Raw genomic sequence first — 22662 nt, forward strand, 5'->3', positions numbered from 1 at the left:
CTGGCCAGATTCTTGATGTTTCAGAGGAAGGTGCCCAAAACCCCCCCGGTCAGCTGTCAGTATCCGTTAGCATTGAGGGATCTGCTGCCCAGCGGCCTGTGTGAAATGAGTGGAGGAGCCACCACGCACTTCACAGCTGGCACAAGCTGGCAGCCTCAGTCCGGAGTCAAAGGACTGACTAGCAGCAAAGTCAGCCCTCAGGGTCATGCCTGAAGCACACTGGTGAGGAACTGGTGTCTGTGGAACCTGGCTGGGACTAAACAGAGACCTCCGCCTCCGGGGCGGACAACCCACCAGCTTGAATCAGCCTTCAAGTCACTTCACCCTATTTGCCCTATTTGCCCCATTTGCCCCCAAGCTTTATCTCCAGCTGCGGCAAGCCACACACTTTTTTGCAGGGATGGTGCAGAGGTCAGGCCACCTATCCAGGTGCCGTATGTTGGGAACTTGGAGCTCCTCAGATGGGAGGTGCTGTAGAAATGCAAGGTCTCACCACCTCACCATCTTCCTAAGATGATCTTTAGGACCAAAGTGATCTTTAGCCACTAAGGTGGAAGGTACTAGGCCGGATTCTGCCCTGTACCTGGTGTAGTTTACATCTGCTGGGGTTACGCAAGCAGCCTGGGATAATTACCTGCCTTTTCAGCACGCGTGTCAATCTCCCAGCTCTCTCTGAAGATGCTGTTGCCATCCTATTAGGAGACCACCAGCCACGCATCCCAGACATCAATTCCTACTCGTGTCTGGTGGTATTTGCATGCATGTGGTCACAATTAGTTACACGGGGATGCTGCTAGCTTGCCTCTTGTTCTCCCATCCATCCATGGCATTTATTATACATCTATTTTATACACAACAGCAGAACACCTCTTCAGGGAAAAGAAAATTTCATCTGTTCCTCCAGACAAAATTATACTGTAACGTATTAAAGGATCTGTTCCAGTTAGTTCTTCATTGTATCAGGGCACGAAGTTGTTGAGATAAAAAAAATATCTCTTAGCGGGACAATGACAGCATCTTCAAAGAGAGCTGGGGGATTGACGCTTTCACTGAGTGGGCAGGTAATTATCCCAGAAAGCTGCTTGTGTGTCATGGAAAGCTTTGAAAAACAGTTTTCTTTAGAAATCATTCTGTTCCCATGTGAGATGTTTTCAGCATTCCTCCTCCCTTATTCTGTACTGCCAAGGACTGCAGCATGAAAACAAGAGTCTTGAATCTGGAGGCACTTCTGCCACTCCTGCTTCCCTGTTTATGTCCTCACCCATCCATTTGTGACATCAGCCACTGAATCACATAGATGTCAAAGAAACACAGTCGGGGAGGTAATATCTTTTATTGGACCAACTTTTGTGGATGAGACAGACAAGCCTTTGAGCTTACACCGGGCTCTTCTCCAAGACTGGGAAACACACTCAGAGTGTCACAGTTACAGACAAAGTGGAACAGATGTCAAACAAAGACTTGTGACATAATGTGGGAAATAAGCAACCAATGTGAGATGCTTTTTAAACTTGGCAGTGATATGTATTCCAGGCTCTGTTGTCTACTGTTCAGGACAGTCCTGGGAGCCAGGAGTCTTAGGTCCCTCCTATTCACGGCTCAGCCACTGAGTGAGTTTGAGACAAGTCACTAGCATCGAGTACTTCCAAATTCGGGGCCAAACGATGCTACGGACATGGACCTGATTGCAATTAACTCAAGTTAATGAACGTAATCATAAACACTAGGCTAAACAGTCCCCTAATGTTTGTGGCAGGACTCAGCCCAGGGTAACCCACACACACACTTGTGTCTTGAAACAAATATTTGGGGAGTGTTTAGATTAGCATTTAGAGCTATGGTTATCACCTCGAGCTGACGACAAATCTAGTTAAACCCTAGTCTAGACAAACCCAGAGAGGCCATTATAGCTCAGGTGGTAAGGGCTTTGGCTTTTGGTACCAACACACAATGCTTCTAACTAAAATTAAGGGCAAATTACAGAAAATTAAATCCTCCATGTACGGCCCGGAGGAGCCTTAAGAGGTCACCTTTTCTGCAACAGCATTCCCCTGGCGTGCAGATGAACACCCCTGAATGACAGTGAGTTCCCTGCAATCCCGCACACAGGAGAAATGTGAAAATTCTGGGACTGTTTCCAGCAAGCTGGGGGCTGTTAAATTATTGTGCTTAAATTAAACAGGAAGCTCATTTACCTCTGGATCCTCCGGAAAGATATTGTCAACTAGCCTCTTGTAACGGGGACGCAACGCACCACAGCAGCCACACACACCTGGAAAAGAAAGGAAAAGCTAGTCAGCAATGCAGCAGGGCAGCGGTCCTCCTCACGACCTATCCTTCGTCAAGAGCCAAAGATGCGCTCCGAACAGAGGAGACGGTTCCAGGGAGAGGCATGTTTGACAGAAAACACGTACCCTGCTAACAAAAAAACAACCACCACTCATAGCATTACTCAGCGACTGCTCGGGGCCACGAGGGCCTGCAAAGGGATGAATCACGAAGATTAACGCCACTGCAAAATGTCATGACTGAGAAGACAAGGGAAACACTGGAAGCCCAGTGCAGAACAGGAGGAAGCTCTCTGTGTTGTTGTTTTACGAATATCCTATGCCCTGCAGTTTACCTGCTGGATATGATCCTGCCTGACTGCATGGAGTTAAATCAAAGAAGGCCACTGGAGGAAAACAAGCAGATAACGAAACAATGACATATTGTACAGTGAGAGAGATATCCAAGGTCTTTAAGGGAACGATGGGGGATCCATTAATTGGGAAATGCCCACCTGCCTGGCTCCAACAGGTTAGCAGGTTAAATTCTCCCCAGGCCCAAGCTTAGGGTCAAAGGGGCACTATACTATTAAAGACGCTGGCCTATAGAGGAGTTGGGGGGTAGGGAGCAGTGGGCAGCAATAGCTGGAGATGAGTCTCTGACAGAGACACACTGGGAGAACATGGCCGGGGCAGTCTATATCTCCAAGGCCACAAGTCAGGTGTCTGGGCTGAGTGGAATTTACCCAACACTTGCAAAGAAAGAATAAAGTTTTGGTAAGATCCAGATGGACAGGCCTTTTGTTAGTCAATCTCTTTCCCCTGCTTGCTATGTACCTCTGGGTGAATAAATAACGCTTGTCTTTAAATAACCTGTTTCTGAGCCACTTTGATCAGCTGTTGCCATGGAACTCTGGAGGAAAACGTCTCACAGTTGTACACAATGCAGATTCTGATTGTGGCAACAGTACGACCGGAGATCCTCTTACATGGTTAGGCATGGAAGGTTGCACGGTAGGTCACCCACAAGGCTATCTCCCTTCGGCTGGCAAGAATGCCTGTGATTTGACCAGGACCTGAATTCCATGAGCTGCATATTAATTGCGATCAGCTGAAGTAGTAAAGCTAAAAGCTACGGCCAGCCACTTCAGCCAGGAAAACTGAGGGGGGAGGGGACAAGTGCTGAGGCATTTGCGGTCCTAGCTAATGAAGCACTCTTCCTGGTAGAGAAGAGACAAGGCTCAGGTGTAATGATGACTGGACACAGGCTGTCCTTATGGTTCTCTCTGGCTCACTGGCCCCTAAGTAAGGAGAGTGATCACTTTAGATAAGCTATTACCACTCTTGGGAGAGTGGGCTGGGGAGAGAAAACCTTTTGTAGTGGTAAACACCCATTTTTTCATGGTTTGTATGTATAAGAACATCTTCTGTATTTTCCACAGTATGCACAGCCTCCCCTAACCAGCCCTCCATACAGTTTCCAAAACCCGATGTGGCCCTCAGGCCAAAAAGTTTGCCCGCCCCTGTTCTATTCCTTGAGTTAAAGTAGTAACTCCACCAGCTACTAGCTGTAGTAGACTCTTATCCACTCATGTGAGCCAGCCACTAGAGGGGGACAAAGATCCACATTTTTCTAGTGCAAGTCACGCAGCCATGGGGCAACTGCAGCTTTACAAGTGCAAGGGAAATCAGAACCTGGGTGGGTACTCTCAACAAAGAGCATTACCTCCATGGCATACAGTGAAAAGGCATAAGCCGAGGACCTCATTCAGCAATTCACTCCCCACAGAGGTATTACTAAATGCCACAGAAGGAAATGCACCCAACCAGAAACAGCGCAAGCAACTGATTACATAAGGGTAAGTAAATAATTGTTTACACAAAATGATGGGCAAGAGATGAAGCACCGGATCACTGGGCCCTGCACCAAAACGCTGGTGTGTAATCAGATCACCTCATCCAACAGGCGCCCACCCACCCACACAAGTCATCTGCTGTCCAGCCATACTGGTCAGGAGTTTGATTACTCCCTTACTATTGGCAGCATGTATACCAGAATCAGTGACAGATGGAACAGAATACAACCCACTGAAATGAGAGCGGATGCACCTATTAGTTCATCTCGTCCTTCCTCTCTCCACCCTCCCTACCAATATAGGACTCTTCCCAATAATATATTCTTGACCATCCAAAGGTCCCAATGGCATGCTAATGGAAGGGTCTCTCAAAGAGGTGAATCATTACAATTTCACTAATGCATCGATGCCAAAGGGACCCTGCACCAGACTGATGGTCCATGCCAGCACTGGCTATTTCCTGAACAGAGGTCCGGTTAAAACAGCACTGGGTCATCCCACAGAGCATTGTGGTCAAATAGGAACCATCTAAAGAGACCACAAACTCTAATTAAGGAACCTCTAAGGAGACCACAAAACCAGACTTGTTTAAGACTTCTGGCCTTCTGTTGTACCACAGGAAAGAGACTAGACTTTAGTTACTAGCTCCCCTCTTCTCTGACCCATCTGAGAAAAGATCTTACCACAAAGACAAACAGCAATATTTATGCATCCCCACCTGACCTCAGTTTTGCAGCTTGCCTGTCAAAACCTCTATCAACCAACTTGAGTACAATGTTTAGACAAAGAGTCACCACTCATATTCAGCTCTATTCCCTGAGTGATAGGGTGACCAAACAGCAACTGTGAAAAAATGAGATGGGGTGGGGGGTAATAGGCGCCTATATAAGAAAAAGTCCCCAAAAACAAGATTGTCCCTTTAAAAACAGGACATCTGGTCATCCTACTGAGTGATGATGTTTCCATAGTATTGCACAGGGCCTGCTCAGCAGAGAGAACAGGTACCCAGTAGCCTCAACGCACACGCCTCCTTACCCCCTTTTGTCTCTCTCAAGGTCGCTATTACTAAGAGAGGAAGGATGAGCCAGTGGTTAGAGTGCCTACCTGGGAGACCAAGCCTTTGCTCTTCCACAGACTTCATGTGGGACCTTGGGTGAGTCACCCAGTCTCTCTGTGCCAGTACAAGGGGGACATTAGCATGTCCTACCTCACAGAGGAGTTGAGAGGATAAATGCATTAAAGACGGGGAGGTGATCAGACACTAAACTGACAGGGGCCATGTAAGTCAGATAGTTAGACAAAAACTATCCCATTTTACAGATAGAGAAAGTAAGGCACAGAGAGAAGTGATTCGGTAAAGGTCACCAAGAGCCAGTACCAGACCTGGGAGTGACACCCTGGAGCCCTGTCCCCCAGTCCCCTTCTCTAGCAACTAAACACCTCCTAGAACATCCCAACTGACACTGATCGGCCCCCGTGTTGACAGTCTCAGGCACACAAGACAGAATGCTGAATTCCTGATCCCACAGCATCTCCCAGTGTCCCGATCAGATTCCAATTCGGAGAATGACATTCCATCTTCTCAAATTTCCCCCTCCAGTCTCCTCTGAATACAGTATTGTCCTTCACTTCCTGTCCTTCACTGTTGCTGTGCACTAATGAACAGCCGTCACAACACCCCACACAGGCTGCTAGACGGATTCCTTAGGGAACCCTTCAGGATGAAAGATGTTATAGGAATGTAAGATTTTATTATGGCGGCGCAGCCAGTTTTCACCGTCAAAAGTGCCTTTATTTTATGGGTGTTTCTTAACCCACAGGAAATACCACAGCCCAGCTGATAATGTATTTGAGGACTTAACAGTCAGTCACCCAGCACTGCAAAATTATTCTTGAGGCAATCAATGGAGCAGCCAACCCACAACATTAAAATCACTTACATTTATCAAATGCCCAGCGCTCCAAGAGCTCTGTATCCTTATTTTATATATTACCCACACACACACCCCCATTCAGCTGGCTCTATGGCCTCAAAGACACAATCCTGCCCACTGGGGATAGAATTCTCCCCACTCCAGCCACCTGGATCCAGCTTACCCCACCCCTTCCACAAAAGCCTTGGAGGCTAGACAGACCTTGCAGGGTGCTCTGATGGGCCACAAATCCACGGTGGTGCCCCTTCCAGAGAGGAAGGCCCTACTGGACCACCAGCCCATCCCCCATTTAAAAGGGGATGCTAGAAATCTGAGCACCCAATAGCAAACATTGAGGGATCCTATGGAGAGAGATGGCATCTCTCCAGAGCCAGGACTTACACCATTTACAGATCAATGCCAATGCCTTAAATTTCATCTAATAAATCACTTGGAAGTCAGCGCAGACCACGGAGACTGAGCATCAAATACTCCCTGAGCCACATGCAGGCTGCACTCCACACCAGCTGAAGTTTTCCACTGGTTCTCCCAGCACAGCCCCAAGGGGAAGTCATTTCAAAGAGTTTCCATTCAGCACATTCACATCAGAGGTGTTTATTATACACCAGCTGGGCTGTAATCATGGGATATTATCAGTATTATGCCTTGTTTCTTTGTATACTACTACAGACTCATGCTGTTTCTAAATGATTGGCAAGTGATAAAGGGATCATTTGGCCCTAGAAATTTGGCCTTGTACCATATCCAGGTCCTCAGGGTCTTGCTGTATCCCTCTTGGCAGAGCAATTGTTCATGGAGACAAGGTATTTCACTGGTGTGGTGCCGTGAAAGAAGAGGCTCTGTTGGGAACCATTCAGATCACTCCCATTTCCTTGGCTATACTGAGCACATGTTGTCTAGTGGCAGGAGCACGGGGGATTTAACATTTGTGGATTCTAGTCCCATCTCTGCTACTGAGACACCGCATGGTCAAGTCACTTCACTTCTCTGTGCCTCTGCATTTCCATCTGCGCTGCAACGGGGGCATTGCAGGGCTCAAGTGATTAATATTTGCGAAGTGCTTTGAGATCCTTGGACAAGAGGTGCTATTGGTATGATAGATGGGGTATTTTACCTACCTAAAATTCCCTTTGCTAGATACACTACACTACAATTGTTTTCCAAGCAGCACTGTGTGTTATGCAACTGCTGCAGTCCCCCCCGACCCCCAGAGGTGGCTGTACGTCAGCAGCAGCTGAAGAAGTGACCACTGTAACCATACTTCATAAAGCGCACAGAAAATTTGAAACACAAGTGATCAATACCCTTTACCTTCATTCCCCCTCCTTTTTAGAAACAGGCCACTAATGGGAACTAGCTTCTGGTCACACTGGAACGCATGAAGTCATATGCCACTCACACCAGCCCTTGTCTCTGGCGTTCCAGGATTTCATAGAATCTCAGGGTTGGAAGGGACCTCAGGAGGTCATCTAGTCCAACCCCCTGCTCAAAGCACGACCAATCCCCAATTAAATCATCCCAGCCAGGGCTTTGTCAAGCCTGACCTTAAAAACCCCTAAGGAAGGAGATTCCACCACCTCCCTAGGTAACCCATTCCAGTACTTCACCACCCTCCTAGTGAAAAAGTTTTTCCTAATATCCAACATAAACCTCCCACACTGCAACTGGAGACCATTACTCCTTGTTCTGTCATCTGCTACCACTGAGAACAGTCTAGATCCATCCTCTTTGGAACCACCTTTCAGACAGTTGAAAGCAGCTATCAAATCTCCCCTCATTCTTCTCTTCTGCAGACTAAACAATCCCAGTTCCCTCAGCCTCTCCTCATAAGTCATGTGCTCCAGCCCCCTAATCCTTGTTGTTGCCCTCCGCTGGACTCTTTCCAATTTTTGCACATCCTTCTTGTAGTGTGGGGCCCAAAACTGGACACAGTACTCCAGGTGAGGCCTCACCAATGTCGAATAGAGGGGAACGATCACGTCCCTCGATCAGCTGGCAATGCCCCTACTTATACAGCCCAATATGCCGTTAGCCCTCTTGGCAACAAGGGCACACTGTTGACTCATATCCAGCTTCTCGTCCATCGTAACCCCTAGGTCCTTTTCTGCAGAACTGCTGCCGAGCCATTCGGACCCTAGTCTGTAACAGTGCATGGAATTCTTCCATCCTAAGTGCAGGACACTGCACTTGTCCTTGTTGAACCTCGTCAGATTTCTTTTGTCCCAATCCTCTAATTTGTCTACGTCAAATCTGTCTAGGTCATGGGCCTGTTTTGTTTCCTGAAGTGTGTTTGCTCGCTTTCTGAATGCATTGCCTCTGAGCAAATGCGGCACTGTGAATAACAGCCACTGGTGCCTGCAATCCCCAGGGTAGCAGGACTCAAAAAGCTCTCTCTTTGCCACAGCTGTGTGACACTGGCATGGATAGTGGTGAACGACAGTGTGGCTCTCTTGCCCTTTGGACTTTTCACACGCTCTTCCGATGAACCCCTTGGTGCCTTTCCCACCATTGATTTTTGTAATTCTCCTTACAGTTGCTCGCTTCCTCTCTCCTGCTTCCTCCTTCAGATAGAGTTATCGATTTCTCTTTCTTTCCAATACAAAGTACCTTCAATCTGGCCTCTTAATAAATTCTTGTTTCCTATTCACATTGAAACTCACGTCTTATGATCTCTTAAAGCCTCCTAATAAATTCCCCTTGTCTCGGATCTCTGAGTTAATTCCTTCTTTACATGATTTATCTCGTCTCCGCATTGACAATGTGTGTCACTGAGACCATCCGAGTCTCTGAGCTGTCTACAGCTGCGCCCACTCACACCAGCTAAAGAGCTGGCCCTTTGACTTCACTGGAGTTGCACCAGAGACAAGGCTGGCTCCCTAATCTGTTCACAAGCCCTTCCTCTACATGTGTCTAGAATCTCCAAGTCTCTTCCTGCAAATCATCCCATTAGTTCTGAATCTGGGTCCCCTTCATCCCCCACAGTCTCAACATACATTACCTCATCTCCATAAATGCAACTTCAGAGTATTTTTAGGTCTAATTCAGATTTCCCTCCTTCCCCCCGCCCCAGAAGCCCTGGGAGAAGGGCTAGTACAACTGAGCTGCAGCCTTGATTCACTGCTGCTATTCGTCGTGGGGAAGGAGGCTGAGCAGCAGATGCATCAAGGACCCCGTTAATACGAACGGCATAATTATGTCCAGTGCTTTCCCCCACACCTGACATGACCTTCCTTTTGGAAATACAAGATTTCAAGATGCCTTTAAAGAACCGCAGCAGTCAGGACAAACGTTAAAAGCCCCCCAAACCTGCCGAGAGCAAGGAAAATAGCCTAGGTACAAACACTGAAGGGGGAAGAGCGAGGGGGAGGTTATTAATCAGGAGAAAGCTTGGGAAGTTAACAAAATTTACAAGAATAATAGATTCTTTCCCTCCTCCCCAGGGGCATCAGGTACTTGCGACATCCCCAGATGGATGGACACAGCCAACAGGTCCCACTGAGTTAATTCAATTAACTCATTTTTAAATTGCTTTTAAGAGCCAAGCAGATCCATGACTATGATTATTATTATTAATTATTCAGATGGCGGTAGCACCTAGAGGGCCCCCCCCACAGGGATCTGGGGGCCCCGTATATTAAAGCACTGCTCACACACAGCACAGACACAGTCCAGGTCACAAAGAGCTCACAGTCTTACGCCGATTCCGCTCTGGTTCTACAGCGCCGCTTTTCAGCGGAGACCCTGAGAGACAAGTTCCTCAGTGGAAAACCCACCAGAGGCTGGGGGATAGTTGCAGTAGAGGAAAGTGGCTGCCACTTTTTCTCCACAAGGGAGCCCCCCACAAGGGAGCTGCCTAGATAAGGGGGTGCAGCCAGGTGCCGGGTGCACGGATCGAGCCCCTTGCAAGCCAGCTGCCTCTCCTGTGCGGCCCCGATCATCATATGAAGTGGATTCTCCCTCCCTGAGGCAGGGTTGTGGCCGTCACAAGCAGCTCCTGCCAATGCAAGGAAGTACTGGCTAATATCCCGGTAGAGGGATGGCTTCACCCACCACCACTGGTTCGCAGCTACTGAGGGCGGAGAGCGTATGGCAGGCAGGGCCAGGCACACAGCATGCTACAAACCGTGGGGTGGCCGGGCAAACCCCTATGGTCCCAAGAAGTGCCGTGGGATCTCCCCATAAGAATCCTACCTTACGAAAGACCCAGCCCCATGAAACGCACGGGACTCAGTGGACCTGCCACAGAAAGACAAAGGGCGGAGTCGGCCGTGCCGGCGACCGAACACGCGGCTCCGCAGACCTCCCTCTCCCACCCTTTGGCACGAGGCCTGGCCCCCCCGACTTCCCCCGGCCACCAGCACTGCTCCCTAACTCCTAACCCCTTCCCCTGGTACATGGCAGCCGCCCCCTCCCGGAACAACTCTGACTTCTGCCCCTGTTCCCTCCACACCTCCCAGGCCTCAGCTCCCTCTACCCTCCCTGGCAGGGAAGGAGGCTGCTCTCCGGGGATCTGTCCGTCCTCACCCCCACCCCTTCCCCCGGGACCGCCTTACCCAGCTGATGCCCCATCGCTGGGGGCAGGGAGGGCGAGGCCTTGGCTGCACAGGGCCTGCTCCTGGCAGCAGCCCCTGGCAAGAGTAGCAGGAACTGCAGTCAGCGCCATGGAACAACAGCCCCGCGATGCGGAGGCGGGTGCCTAGCAAACAGATGTGTCTGGAGAGAGCACCACTTCCCAAATCTGAGCTCCAGTCACCCGTGTCACTCCGCTGCATGCTGCAGACACTCAGAACTTCAGAGCAACAGGGGGGGATAAACGCAAGAGCTTCCCGCTCCAAAATCCCAGGCCCCTGCCACTTGAACTAGAGGGGAAATCTCCATTTGCAGTATAGGGCTTATGTTCAGCACGCCCAATCCTATCTCATGGCCTCCATCACCCAAATCACCTCACATTCTTGACTGTGTTTATATCCTCACCCCACCCCTGTGATGGGCGCTATAGCATAGAGGGCAGGTTTGAAAAGCTCCCTCCCACCCTGCCCTGTCATCGTGACACCGCTGAATGCCCCACCACCCCTTGCCATTTGGCTTCAGATACCATGGTGCTGGGTGCAGGCTCCCAGCCCAAACAGAATAAAATTCCACACATAACCCCAGCAAGCATTTCCCCCTTCCCCGCAACATATTTGCGGGCCCCCTATAAACAGGGTTTTTTCATTGAGGATTTGATGAGTTTTACAAGAATTACCTGCTCCCCAATGCACACTGGTTTCTGTCATGTCTCCACAGAGCCAATGGGAGTCCAAAAATTCACAGCAGGTCTTATAACTCTTGTCTTCCAGGCTTTCTAATTCCACCCTCCCCTTGCTCTTCCTCCCTCCAGTGGGAAGGGACATGCTTGTACGCTGCCTGCATTGCCAGGCATCACACTGTGGGGACGGCAGAGTCTCTTTTATTCTTTCATCTCAGGGGCATCCAAGCTTTCCCCACCAGGGGGGCTGCACTGGCATCTTGCCAGGATCCAGAGGGCTGAGCCTTATTTGCATAATCAGGCTTAGCCCTTACCTAGCGCTTGACTAGTTCAACACACTTCACGGACATTAACGAATTAATCCTCCCAAGGCCCCGTGAGATAAGTCAGTCTCTTCATTTTGTAGATGGGGAAACTGAGGAACCAAGTGGCAAAGTAACTCCCGCAAGGCCATAGGACAAGTCAGCGGCAGAGCTGGGATCAGAACTCAGGCATTATTGGCTCCCAGTTCTATGTTCAAGCCCCTAGAGCACCTCCATGTGCAGATGGCACAGGGGGCCTTCACTGGATATCCTCCTTGCTAACGATGGAAACAGTCATTAGCCATACTGTAAGAGTCCCTGGATTAGGTTTTGCCTGGTCCAGCTTAACTTCAGACCTACAGGACATAGAAATTTGTCCATCTTCAACATCATTAAAGCTCATTTTATAAATGAGGAGAAACTCCACAGACCCACTAGATAGGATAAAAAAAAATGTAAGGAATATAAACCACAGCTGTATGGCAAATACTTTCCTGCCTACTGAAAACTTCAGTTTATTGATGACAATTTAGCTGAAAACTAAATTTTTTGCCCCAAACCCAAAAAGTTTGACTCAGAAATGCCCACCCCAAGGCCTTATGGGAGACATAGTTCAGGTGCCTCAGGCCACCATGCTCCTCTACAGAATGGACTTCTACGCCAGACTACATCTCCCATGATGCACCATGGTCCACCTTCTAGTCGTGCTGCCATGGTGCATCATGGAAGATGTAATCCAGCTGGGTGACCCAAGCCAGAGGGGGAAAGGGGGGCCTGAGCCACCAAAACTACAACTCCCAAGAGGCATCCAGGCAGCATTTCCTATTGCAATTGCTGGGCCAGAAACTGAACATTTTGGCTTTTTTTTTTTAATTAAAGATCAAGTTTTCTGCAGAAAGTAAGACTTTTTGCAAAAAAATTTTGTTTAGCCGAAAACCCGTTTTCCACTGGAAAAAACAGTTTTGATGGAAAATTTCCAGTGAGCTCTAATATAAGCACTAGTGCTTCAGGTCATGAACTGAGAGGGGCTAGGAAGAAACTTCCCCTAAGTACAATGGAAATTTCCACGGCAAAGTTTTCATTTTATTTTGCCCCTTCCACTGAAGCTGCTGGAAAGAAGGCATGGGTCTAGGTCAACCCCCTGCTGTGATCCATGCTGACAATTCCCATGCTCCTTTTCATTACAATCAGCAAGAAGACCACGGTGTTACATTTTCTCCCGTCCTGGATCAGCCCCCAGAGCTAGGGGCCCTGGCAGGACCGGAGCTTCATGTAAGCCAAACTCCAGGCCTTTACAAAATAGTTAGAGAAACTGCTTGGTCCGATTTGCTTTGTTAGCAGAGGATCAGCAACAACCGAAACACAAGAGGCTGCACTGCGGGTTGGGGGATGGGCAGGGATACCAACCAGAAGCTTCTGCAAGAGGCAGAGAAATCTCTATGAAAGGAACTCAGCAGCAGCATCCCACGCAACCTTGTGAGGCCGATAAAGAGCTAACTACGCAGCATCTAGGCAGGCACAAAAAGTCTCCCAGTCCCAAACCTGATTTACTTGCGGCATCCATTTGCCCGGGCTGGATCGTGAAGCTGTGATCGAGGACTGCAAATCTCTAGCCCTTGGGCAGCAACATGAGACAGCAAGGACAGCCCATCTCCATCCTGTGTCACTCTGTACCAACAGCCAAGGCAGTCAGCCGTCAGCCAGACCACAGTCACTTTCATCTCACTGCGCCCAGGGGAACAATGCCTTAGCAGGAAGCTGTGTGCCCCGGCAGGCGCCTCTGGGATGCAGCTGCCCAAGATTTGTCAACGTGCTGCCCACCAAATGGTCTCAATGGTGTCTATTTAAAATCACCTTTTCTGGCTGCATTTCCTTCCTATGGACTGAATTCTCCACTGGCAGAAACAGCTGGCACGTTAATTGAGCTGCACCTATTCTGAGGACAGTGGTGAATTTAGCTCCATGCCTAGGCCAGGTGGGCTGTAGGATTCTCCAAGCTCTTACACACTGGCTAGTCCCAAAAAGCTGCCTCAGGATTAGAAGATACCCCAAGGGTTCCATGAAAAGGGAGGTTTCCTTTCAGAGTTTCTTTTGGGCACCATTTCCATTAAGTATCCAATTCATTGTCAAGGGACTCCTGTACATTCAGGAGCTAGTCACCTCTCTTCTCGTTGTTTGGGATCTGTCTCTCCTTCCCATCCCTCGCTTCAACCGAGTTACGATCCCAAAAGCTATTCTGTTCAGGCATGACAGAAAACCCCAAACTATTACTGATAAGGTCGGGGGACAGGAGAAAGTGGGGAAGGGGCGGGAGGGTACTGGGGACTTAACTGCCGGTACTTTTCACTCCGAGTCACTGCCGTAACAATGACCGGGTACATCTCCATGGGAACATGATACCAGCGCTCTCCGATTTGCACTAGCTGGCTATTGGTTAGAAGATGCTGGGTTTGACCTAGAAAGCCCTACCTGACCTGAGAATATGGTACTAACGCTACTCCAGCTACACACCAATGGAAGTAAGATCAGAGTCGAGCCCAGCAGCAGGGACACCTACATGCATCTCCATTATTGGCATATAATGAACCTGAAGCAAGGACTAAGAAAGGTACCTCCAGCCAGGTGGCATATTGTCCAGTACAACGGGGGGCTCTCACCACACAAATCCGCTGCAGAGAGAACCAAACAACCAAATAAGACCATTATTAGCCGCTACATCGATAGACCACGTCTGATGGGCTGACATGCACTTCTTGCGAAACAGAAGCGTCCCTGCCAAAGCAGAGGCGAGAGGCTGAATTAGATTGCATGCCTGCTGCCTCCCCCGGGGAGCAGCACAGGGAAGGAGAGGGGCATCTCAGGAGGCCAGCCCAGCGAGCAGTGTTTTAAATAAATAAGTCAAAGGTGAGCTTTTACTGCGTGTCTGGAGCAAATGTGCAGAGTCACCAAGTCAGCTTGGATGGCAGCAAAGCAGAAGGATCTGGGCTGCAACACCACAGAACCCTCTTCAGGAGGATGATTTATTCTGCTGGTGTTTCACACGGTCAATCGGAGGGGGCGTTTTGCCTGTTCTACGCTGAAGCCTAAAAACAGCAGAGGAACTGCAGGAGTGAAAATGAAATGCATTCCTCTGCTGTTTGGAGGAGTTGAATGTTGACACAAGGGAGGGACAGAGAGTACTGGGAAACAGCGGGCAAGCTTCCTGTACACAGCTCCTCTATCCTGACCCACAGTACCTGCCCCTGTCCTCCATATTCCAGTGCTGGATCCACTCATGAGCCTCTTACGGTGCATCTCAAATCGGACTTCTAGCTCAGGTTGCCAATTTTGGTTGGATGTATTCCTGGAGATTTCATCACATGACATAATCTTTAATTAAAGAATAATCTTTAATTCCTGGAGGGTTGGCAACCCTACTTCTAACCCTACCCTGCTATTCCAGTCCTCCCCCTTCCTGCTGCTCCCAAAACACACAGCTCTGCTGATGTGCCACAATCCTGACCGGCAGCTCTCCTTGCTATTCCACCCTGATCCTGTCCAAGTAAACTACACTGTGGTTACGGAGATGCATAATGACCATGGGAGAAGATCCCCAAACTTTTTTTCAACATTTGTCTGAGAAGTCCAAATTTGCTTCGGGGGACCATAATTGAAGACACCCACGTAGCACAAGCCCTTAGGTCACAAAGCCCCAAAAGTCTCGGCTTTAGTTCCCTGCCCATGTCCCCTGAAGCACTTTAAGAAGGGGAATTCTACCGATGCAGCATCTCTTACTCCTTGGCCCAGGATACGCCTCTCACAGCTCACGGGACGCACCAGCAGGTTACATGGTATATGCAAACCCGGGAGAGAGGGAGTAGCACAAATACTTGCACGTGCATAGTGCTTTGCAGCAGAGGATCATAAAGTCTTTAAAGGGGTACACGAAGAGTTATCCCCTTTTTACCGATGGGGGAAATGAGGCAGACAGAGACGGGATTCGGGTCAATCCACAAACGTGAGCACTAGATGTCCTACCTCCCATGAAAGCTGCTCAAAACAGTAGCCTGCTACTAGGCTGCCATGAGCCAGCGAGAGTTTGTCCTAGTTATCAGAGTCACAGCCGTGTTAGTCTGTATTTGCCAAAAGGAAAGGAGGACTTGTGGTACCTTAGAGACTAACCAATTTATTTGAGCATAAGCTTTCGTGTCCTAGTTATGTCATCTATGTAACCCGATATCCTGCAGGAAGGGCTTCGGTGGTGGGTGGGGCTTCTACGGATTTGTGTCTCACGCTGTGTAGTTTCAGTTAAACCCAGGTGAATTAATCTCTTTTGATAAACTCAGTTTTTTTCCAGACTCAAAGACTTTAAGGCCTGAAGGGACCAGCATGAGCATCCAGTCCAACCTCCTGCACATTGCAGGCCAGAGAACCTCACCCTCCCACTTCTGTAATAGACCCACAACCTCTGGCTGAGTTACTGAAGTCCTTCAGTCATGGTTTAAAGACTTCAAGTTACAGAGAATCCACCGTTTACACTAGTTTAAACCTGCAAGTGACTCCCCACGACCATTGCTGTAAAACACAGGAGATTCTGTCTGCGTTTGTGCCTGGGGCAAGCTAAGGTAAGAGGAAACTTCTGCTTTGTTGTTTTAGTGCCAAGAACGTTGATCTAAGAGGACAATTATGGTCATTTAGCCCCAAAACACACTGCTCAGGATTACAGCCTTTAGTTCGCTGCTTTGGTGCCTGCATGAGCTATTTCTTTATTAGAAACCTGTTAAATACATTTCCTGTTTCTAAAATCGGTCTCCATGCTTTGTGGCTTGCTGCAGTTCCATGTGGTGAGAAACCAGCTCTGCTGTTGACAAAGGGCAAACCCCAGGGCTCCACTTCAGGAGAAAACTACTTCCTCTCTAGAGCAAAGAAAGAAACTGGCCAGTCTGAACAACAGATACTGACACAGACATACCGGTCTCCAGCGAATGCGGCTTCTTCACACGAAAGGGCGATTGCTCCACCCCTAACTCCAGCCACTTCAAGTCTGCCCTCCTCGGGGACCTGGTGCAAATCAGCAGGGCTGCAGAGACGTCTTTGGGGGGGTATGGAAATTTAGCCCAGCTGGGGAGCCAGTCCTATTACTTCTATCACAACAGCCCGCTACAAGAGTTAACAGCTTCCTACCCCGAGCACAGAGTCACCCCACAGTAGTTTATCTGGGCACATACGGTGAGCATCCGAACAGCTCACTAGTCCCAGACGTCACTATGCCCTGGATCTGGTTGCATCTGCTGAGGAATGTTTTCAGCTTTCAAAATGCAGTTTGTACCGGCCAAAGGTGTTGCCTTAATACCCCTGGAGACACAGAAGCCCTCTGACTATTCACAGAACAGATGCAGCAGGGCATGATTCCACCCCTCTTCCAATCCCCCACCACCAGGAAGTGTTGTCTTCCACAAGCCATTCACACGGATACCAGAGAAATGCACGTTCTAGGACGCCTATGGAATGGATTCAATAGCCAGTGTTAAGAGAGTCCTGAGGAGCCCCAGCCTGGACCCAATGCTAATCCCGGTTTTCCGGTAAGGAATTGAAGGTTGCAGTGGAAAAGACCCCTGCCAAAGTCATACATAGTGAGAAGCTGGGGAAGAGGACAAAGCTTTGGGAAGATGATATTAAAATGAGCTCTGAAGCCCTCAGAACTTCACACATGGCAAGTTTGTGTGTGTGGAACTGAACCTTGCGCCTGTTAGTTTAGAGACTGGGCAAAAGTCCAAAACCAGCAGGGACCTGTTTTCCGGATCCAGCCTGGCTGCAACCCATGTTAGCGGGAAGCTCGCCAGGACAGCGGATCTCCCAAGATTTATCTGAGACAGCAGAAATCCCACAAGCGATCAGACACAGAATTCGGCCCCATGGGGCTAAGCCCTGGGGAGAACAGCGTCCACAATTTCAGTGTCCCTTAACCCAAACCCTAGACCTGACTAAGCCTCAAACTCCCAAGCTCCAGCTTCGAACTAATCGGGATTCAGCTCTGAACACGGGATATTCAGCACCGCATGGCTCTGATGCGCTCGAAGAGGCAAGAACGCAATGAGATTCATCACCGGCCAATGGAAAGTGGCTCACGAAGGAAGGAATAAATCAGATGCAAATACACAATGGGGCCAGGGGAGGACAGCCACAGGGCCATGGCCGGGTGGAAAAACAAGCAAAGCCAATTACATTACTCCACTTGCCACCAAGTGGGCCTCAGCGCCGAGTTCTGCTCTGGAAGCCAGACAAATCAGAGAACAACCAATCATCAACGGCAGCAGCACCAGGGCTGGGAAACAAGTCCTCAGAGGAGTAGGTAACGGGACGGGGCATGTTCGCCGGAGAGAAAACAGGATGGAGGAGGTACGAGAACAGCCCGCAAAGATGCGAGCAGGGATATTCTGAAGTGGGCAGGGACCAATTAGTGTCACTTGATGGCAAGGGCAGAACAGGAAGTGACAAGCCTTTCTCCAGAGGGGAAAGCAGTATACCAGGCAGAAGAACGTGTTCCTGGGCCGCTAGCTGCCCCGGCGGGACGTGGAAGGATCCCATCAGGCCTGAGGATGGTTTAGAGAGAGTGAGATAAACCCGGCTCAGATGCAGGGGAACGGACTGGAGACCTACTGCCGCGCCCATCCAGGCAGTGACGCTGACTCAAACATGCAGTGCATGATCACTCCCACCTGCAGAACACACCTGGAAGTTATGATGGAGAGGCAGAGGCCGCTTGCAGAGTTCCTGGGACACTGACATGAACTATGAGGCCACAGAGAGGGCAGGAAGCCCATCCCTCTGACTGTACATGTCCGAGGGCCTCAGGAAAACGCTCTGGATAATGGGGCATCTGCTATTCGCCATCCTACATAGCTCCCAATAACCACACTGTCACTGGCTCCATGCCCACACCCCCTATCCCTGAGGATGGCAGAGAATCAATAGTGACAGCGCCCCCATTAACTCCCACTCAAACTCCCTGGGATGCCTCATAACGCTGCTCTACCCTGGCCATGCTCCTCCTCCAGCTGGCACTCCGGAGAACCCTCGCCAAGTGGCATTCAAGCAGAGGGGCTTCCAGAGCTGTGGAGAATGGGGAATGCCACTGCCTTGGTCCCACTCTTCTCAGAGAGACTGCCTTGGAGCCACTGCTCCTTTCACCCCCTTGGGGCCACGCCGTAGCGGGGGGTCTGTCAGACTGTAAGACCACACTGGATCATCTAGTCTGACCTCTGTACATCACAGGCCAGCAGCACCACCTGGCACCCATACGCTAAACCCAACGAACAGAACTAGACCAAAACAACACAGGAGACTTAACTATTGTACGCCACAGGCAGAGACCCCCCCCTTAGCATTTCTGGCACACACATCATGAGGGTGTCTAGCACGTAATATGGGCTATAATCGTGCCGTGGAACTGCGTGCAAAACTCCCATGGACTCTGTATGCAGAACAGACGCTTGAGGGCCAGATCCTAAAATCGTGCAAGTCAGCATCGCTCCATTGAAGTCTTTGGAGGGAGGCCAGTTTACACCAACTTAGGGGCTGTCCCTCAGCATGAAGAACATGAAAAAAAGAGATTATATTATTTTCACTCTGGAGAAACCAAAAATCAATGTGGCCACCAAACATCCAGCCAAGACAGGGACGCAAAACAATACTAACTGTGATAGCGGTGGTTGTGATGGGCTCCCTGTCTCCCGAGAACTGTACTCAGACCCGCAAGCCATTTCACCGGATGGCCACCAGACAGCCCTCAGATGGATCATCAGTGCTTTGACCTAGTGCCCATTTGCATTAGCCTCTCTCCTCCCCAATTTCGAAAGCATCCGTGTCCGAACACCACATGGAATAGCATTAGGTAAACTCCATACACAAAATGAGGGCACTCGAATTAGAAATAAATCTGCAAAACATTCATGAAACCACATATTCCATGAAGGTCATTCCCCTAATACTTGCCATAAATGCCAAACCTAAACCAGGCTGAATTAGAGCCGTCTGCTAAATCTGCTTAGCAGAATCTAGTTTACATGTCTGATGAGAGTCTTAGGAAAAAACTAAGCTCGCGCTACACTGGTTTCTTTCTCCACCAAGCCAGGGAGATAAACTGCTAAGCAAGTCAGTAGAAAAGAAAGTGATGTCTTTCCAATGGGTGCCTTCTGCTAGCCAACTCATTGAGCATTAGAGTCAGCTGAGGAGACCATCTATCTATCTATCTATCCCAGCGTAGGATGAAAGATAGAGGCAATGATCTTCAGGCCGTTTAAAGAACAGAGGGCAGAGAATTGATCTCAGAACAATAGTGCAGCAAGAAGACAAAAAAAAAAAAAAAAAAAAAAAAAAACCACTGACAAGCATTTGGCAGGCTCCATCAGCGAGATGGTAGATTTTAGCAGCTGTCGGATCAGCCCCACAGCTGGTGATCAGAGAAACATTCCGCAAATGCCTTTGTGGACTTGCTTCCTTGCCTTTCCCCGGTGTAAGTGTGTGTTCCCTCAGGAAGAGCAACAAGGTAAAATATAAACGGGGCGTTTGGAGCGTATTTCTCTGGGGTTTTATTTAGCAGCTTGTAAGAGGGGACGCCACCAATTTAAAACTGTAAAAAATTAAAGACTGCAACAGGACAGTATCTTCTCCATCCACCCCAGGGAGTGGATTCCTTCCCTTCCTCCCAGCACAAAGAGACAATGGACTCAGCTGCTGTAAATCGGTGCAGCTCCATCGAGGTCAGTGGAGCGGTGCCAATTTATCCCCAGCTGAGGATCTGTCCAGACATCTAGAGTCAAGTTTAAAACAGCCACGAGGATTGCAACAACAACACAGCTGGAAGTCTCTGTAAATGAAAAGCCTAATCCCAAGATGGGCTGAGCACCTGCAACTTGGGTGCTGAATGCCATTCAGGATATGGCCCTAAGAAAAGGCTGTATCCATACTGGGGGGTGGGACTGAGAATTTAGCCTGGCTCGAGCTATAAGCAAATGTTCCCAGTAGTAAAGTGCCAAGGAGACGCTTCCTCTTCAAACTGGGCCAGATCCAAAGCTGGCTGAAGCCAGTGGCAAGGCTCCTGTTGACTTCAATGGACCTGGAATCAAGCCCCGCTCTTTGCATCTTCAGAGAGAAGAAGAATTAAAAACACACCCCACAGAGATGAAGGGGCTTGGCTGCCGTACCAGACGGCGACATTGCCCGGAAGCTCAGCATGGTTCTATCATACGATTGTTTGTCCAAGGCCCTTTTCCTGACTGGCCCTTTGAATAGCCATGTAAGCAGCAGCCATGGTTAGTAGCACAAGTCACGTACACCATGCATCAAGGGAGCGGGGTTTCTAAAGTGCGGAAAAACCTCCTTTCATTTCGCCGTCAAGAACAAGATCAGCTCATCACATACCAGCGGCTCTGCTAGGGAAGCTGCTGAAAGGGATTTGCTAAACGGGGTTGTTTTGTTCTCTACTTTGGGGGTTCTCCTTCCATTAATAATGGAGCAGAGATGTCTCAGGATACTGCCTCACACAACAAACCTTCTCTTAGCCCAGATGGGGAATTCCCGCAATCGGCAGCATGTGCCTTGGGTGGGTATCACCCCAGCACTCTATTCTCACCTGATACCCCACAAAGGTGCTCAGCAAGCTACAGCTGGGGTTAGCTGGATGGGACAGCACCAAAGTAAGGCTGGGGATGGGTTGCCCAGGCCTGTGTAATTATGGTCTGTTCATTTGCACTGTGCTGGTTGAGATTGGTTTGGGTGGCACTGGGGGTGTTTGAGGTCACATTGGTTGCCCAGCGATCTGTGAGAGGTTACATTGGGTTGAATTCCAGAGCCTCACATAGACTTGTGATGGGTAGGAGAATGTCCATTTGGGTTGGGATTGGGACTGGAAGGCAGTGGATTAGATGTCATTGGTTCACACTGGGTTGAACTTGGTTAGATTCAAGTGCACTGTCATGGAAAACGTATGCATAGAGCGGAGTCAGAATACACTAGGTTGAATGGGGCTGGGTCGGTTCTGGCTAGAATGGAGAGGAATGGACAGTGCATTGGGTTACATACCCAGTACCAGTCCTGTGTACAGTAGACCCATTTTCTGCCCTCCTATGCCCCTCACCTACACCCTCCCAAATAATTCTGACACCATAACTTGGGATTTCTCCAAGGGACGATCTGTTTTCAGTATCAAACAGGTATCATTGTTTGGCTTTGGAGTTTGCTGTCCAATAGGGATGCTTTCCCTGGTGTGCCCTTGTGTGTTTCCCCTCGTTCCCCTCATGAGAGACAGGAGATTTTTGACACCAAATGTAGAGAGGCTGTGGCTCCAAGGTGCAAAGGATATTCAGAGGGGTTAATCCTCCCATCCCGTATGGACCACTAGAATCCGGGCTCCCTTGGGGCACCAGGAATTCCATTAATAATAATAAATAATAATATCTAGCACTTATATCATGCTTTTCATCTTCCCAGGGCATTGCAAACATTAAAGAATCCTCCGAACAGCCCATGCAGGGAGATAAGATCTGGATTCTGCCATTCTTCCTGGTTCAAGGACTCCAGGATGGAGCCTGCAAGATTATCCCCATTTTACAGCTGGGAAACTGAGGCAGAGAGATTAAATGACTTGCCCCTGGCTACAGAGCAAGTCACTGTCAGAGACGGCATTAGACTGGAGGAACTTCTAGCTAGTTCACCACCCAGAGGATTGATCCAATCTCTGTGCAATAGTCCAAGTGGCCTAGCGGATATAACATGAGATTGGGAACCAGGAGACCTGGGTTCTAAGCCTAGCTTTGCCAGTAGCCTGCTGGGTGACCTCAGGCAAGCTGCTCTGTGCCTCAGTTTCCCCAACTGTAAAATGGGGATAGTGAACATTATCTCTTTGCATAGTACTTTGAAATCAACCAATGAGAATGTCTACATAAGAGCTGGGTGTTATTACCTCAATATCTAGCATCCTGTTCAATGAAATAGCTCATTTACAGTCTAGGTGCTGGATGCACAATACTCATTACATTATGAATGGCTTTTTAATAGGATACATTCACTGCAATG

General features: G+C 49.1%; 1 protein-coding gene across 8 annotated transcripts in view; it reads right to left on the minus strand.

Annotated features, from left to right (window-relative positions):
- Positions 1 to 22662, minus strand: part of EFR3B (EFR3 homolog B) — a 153394-nt gene that overhangs the window by 82370 nt on the left and 48362 nt on the right. For 7 of the 8 annotated variants that reach the window (XM_073335563.1, XM_073335564.1, XM_073335560.1 and 4 more), the window contains one exon: positions 2196 to 2272. In XM_073335563.1, the coding sequence (XP_073191664.1) occupies positions 2196 to 2272 (77 nt within the window). Of the gene's footprint in view, positions 1 to 2195; positions 2273 to 13149; positions 13172 to 22662 lie in introns of those variants that run through there. The other variant, XM_073335561.1, reaches the window with a different exon arrangement.

This window comes from Lepidochelys kempii, chromosome 3, assembly GCF_965140265.1.
Source record: "Lepidochelys kempii isolate rLepKem1 chromosome 3, rLepKem1.hap2, whole genome shotgun sequence".
In the NCBI taxonomy this organism is placed as follows: domain Eukaryota; kingdom Metazoa; phylum Chordata; order Testudines; family Cheloniidae; genus Lepidochelys; species Lepidochelys kempii.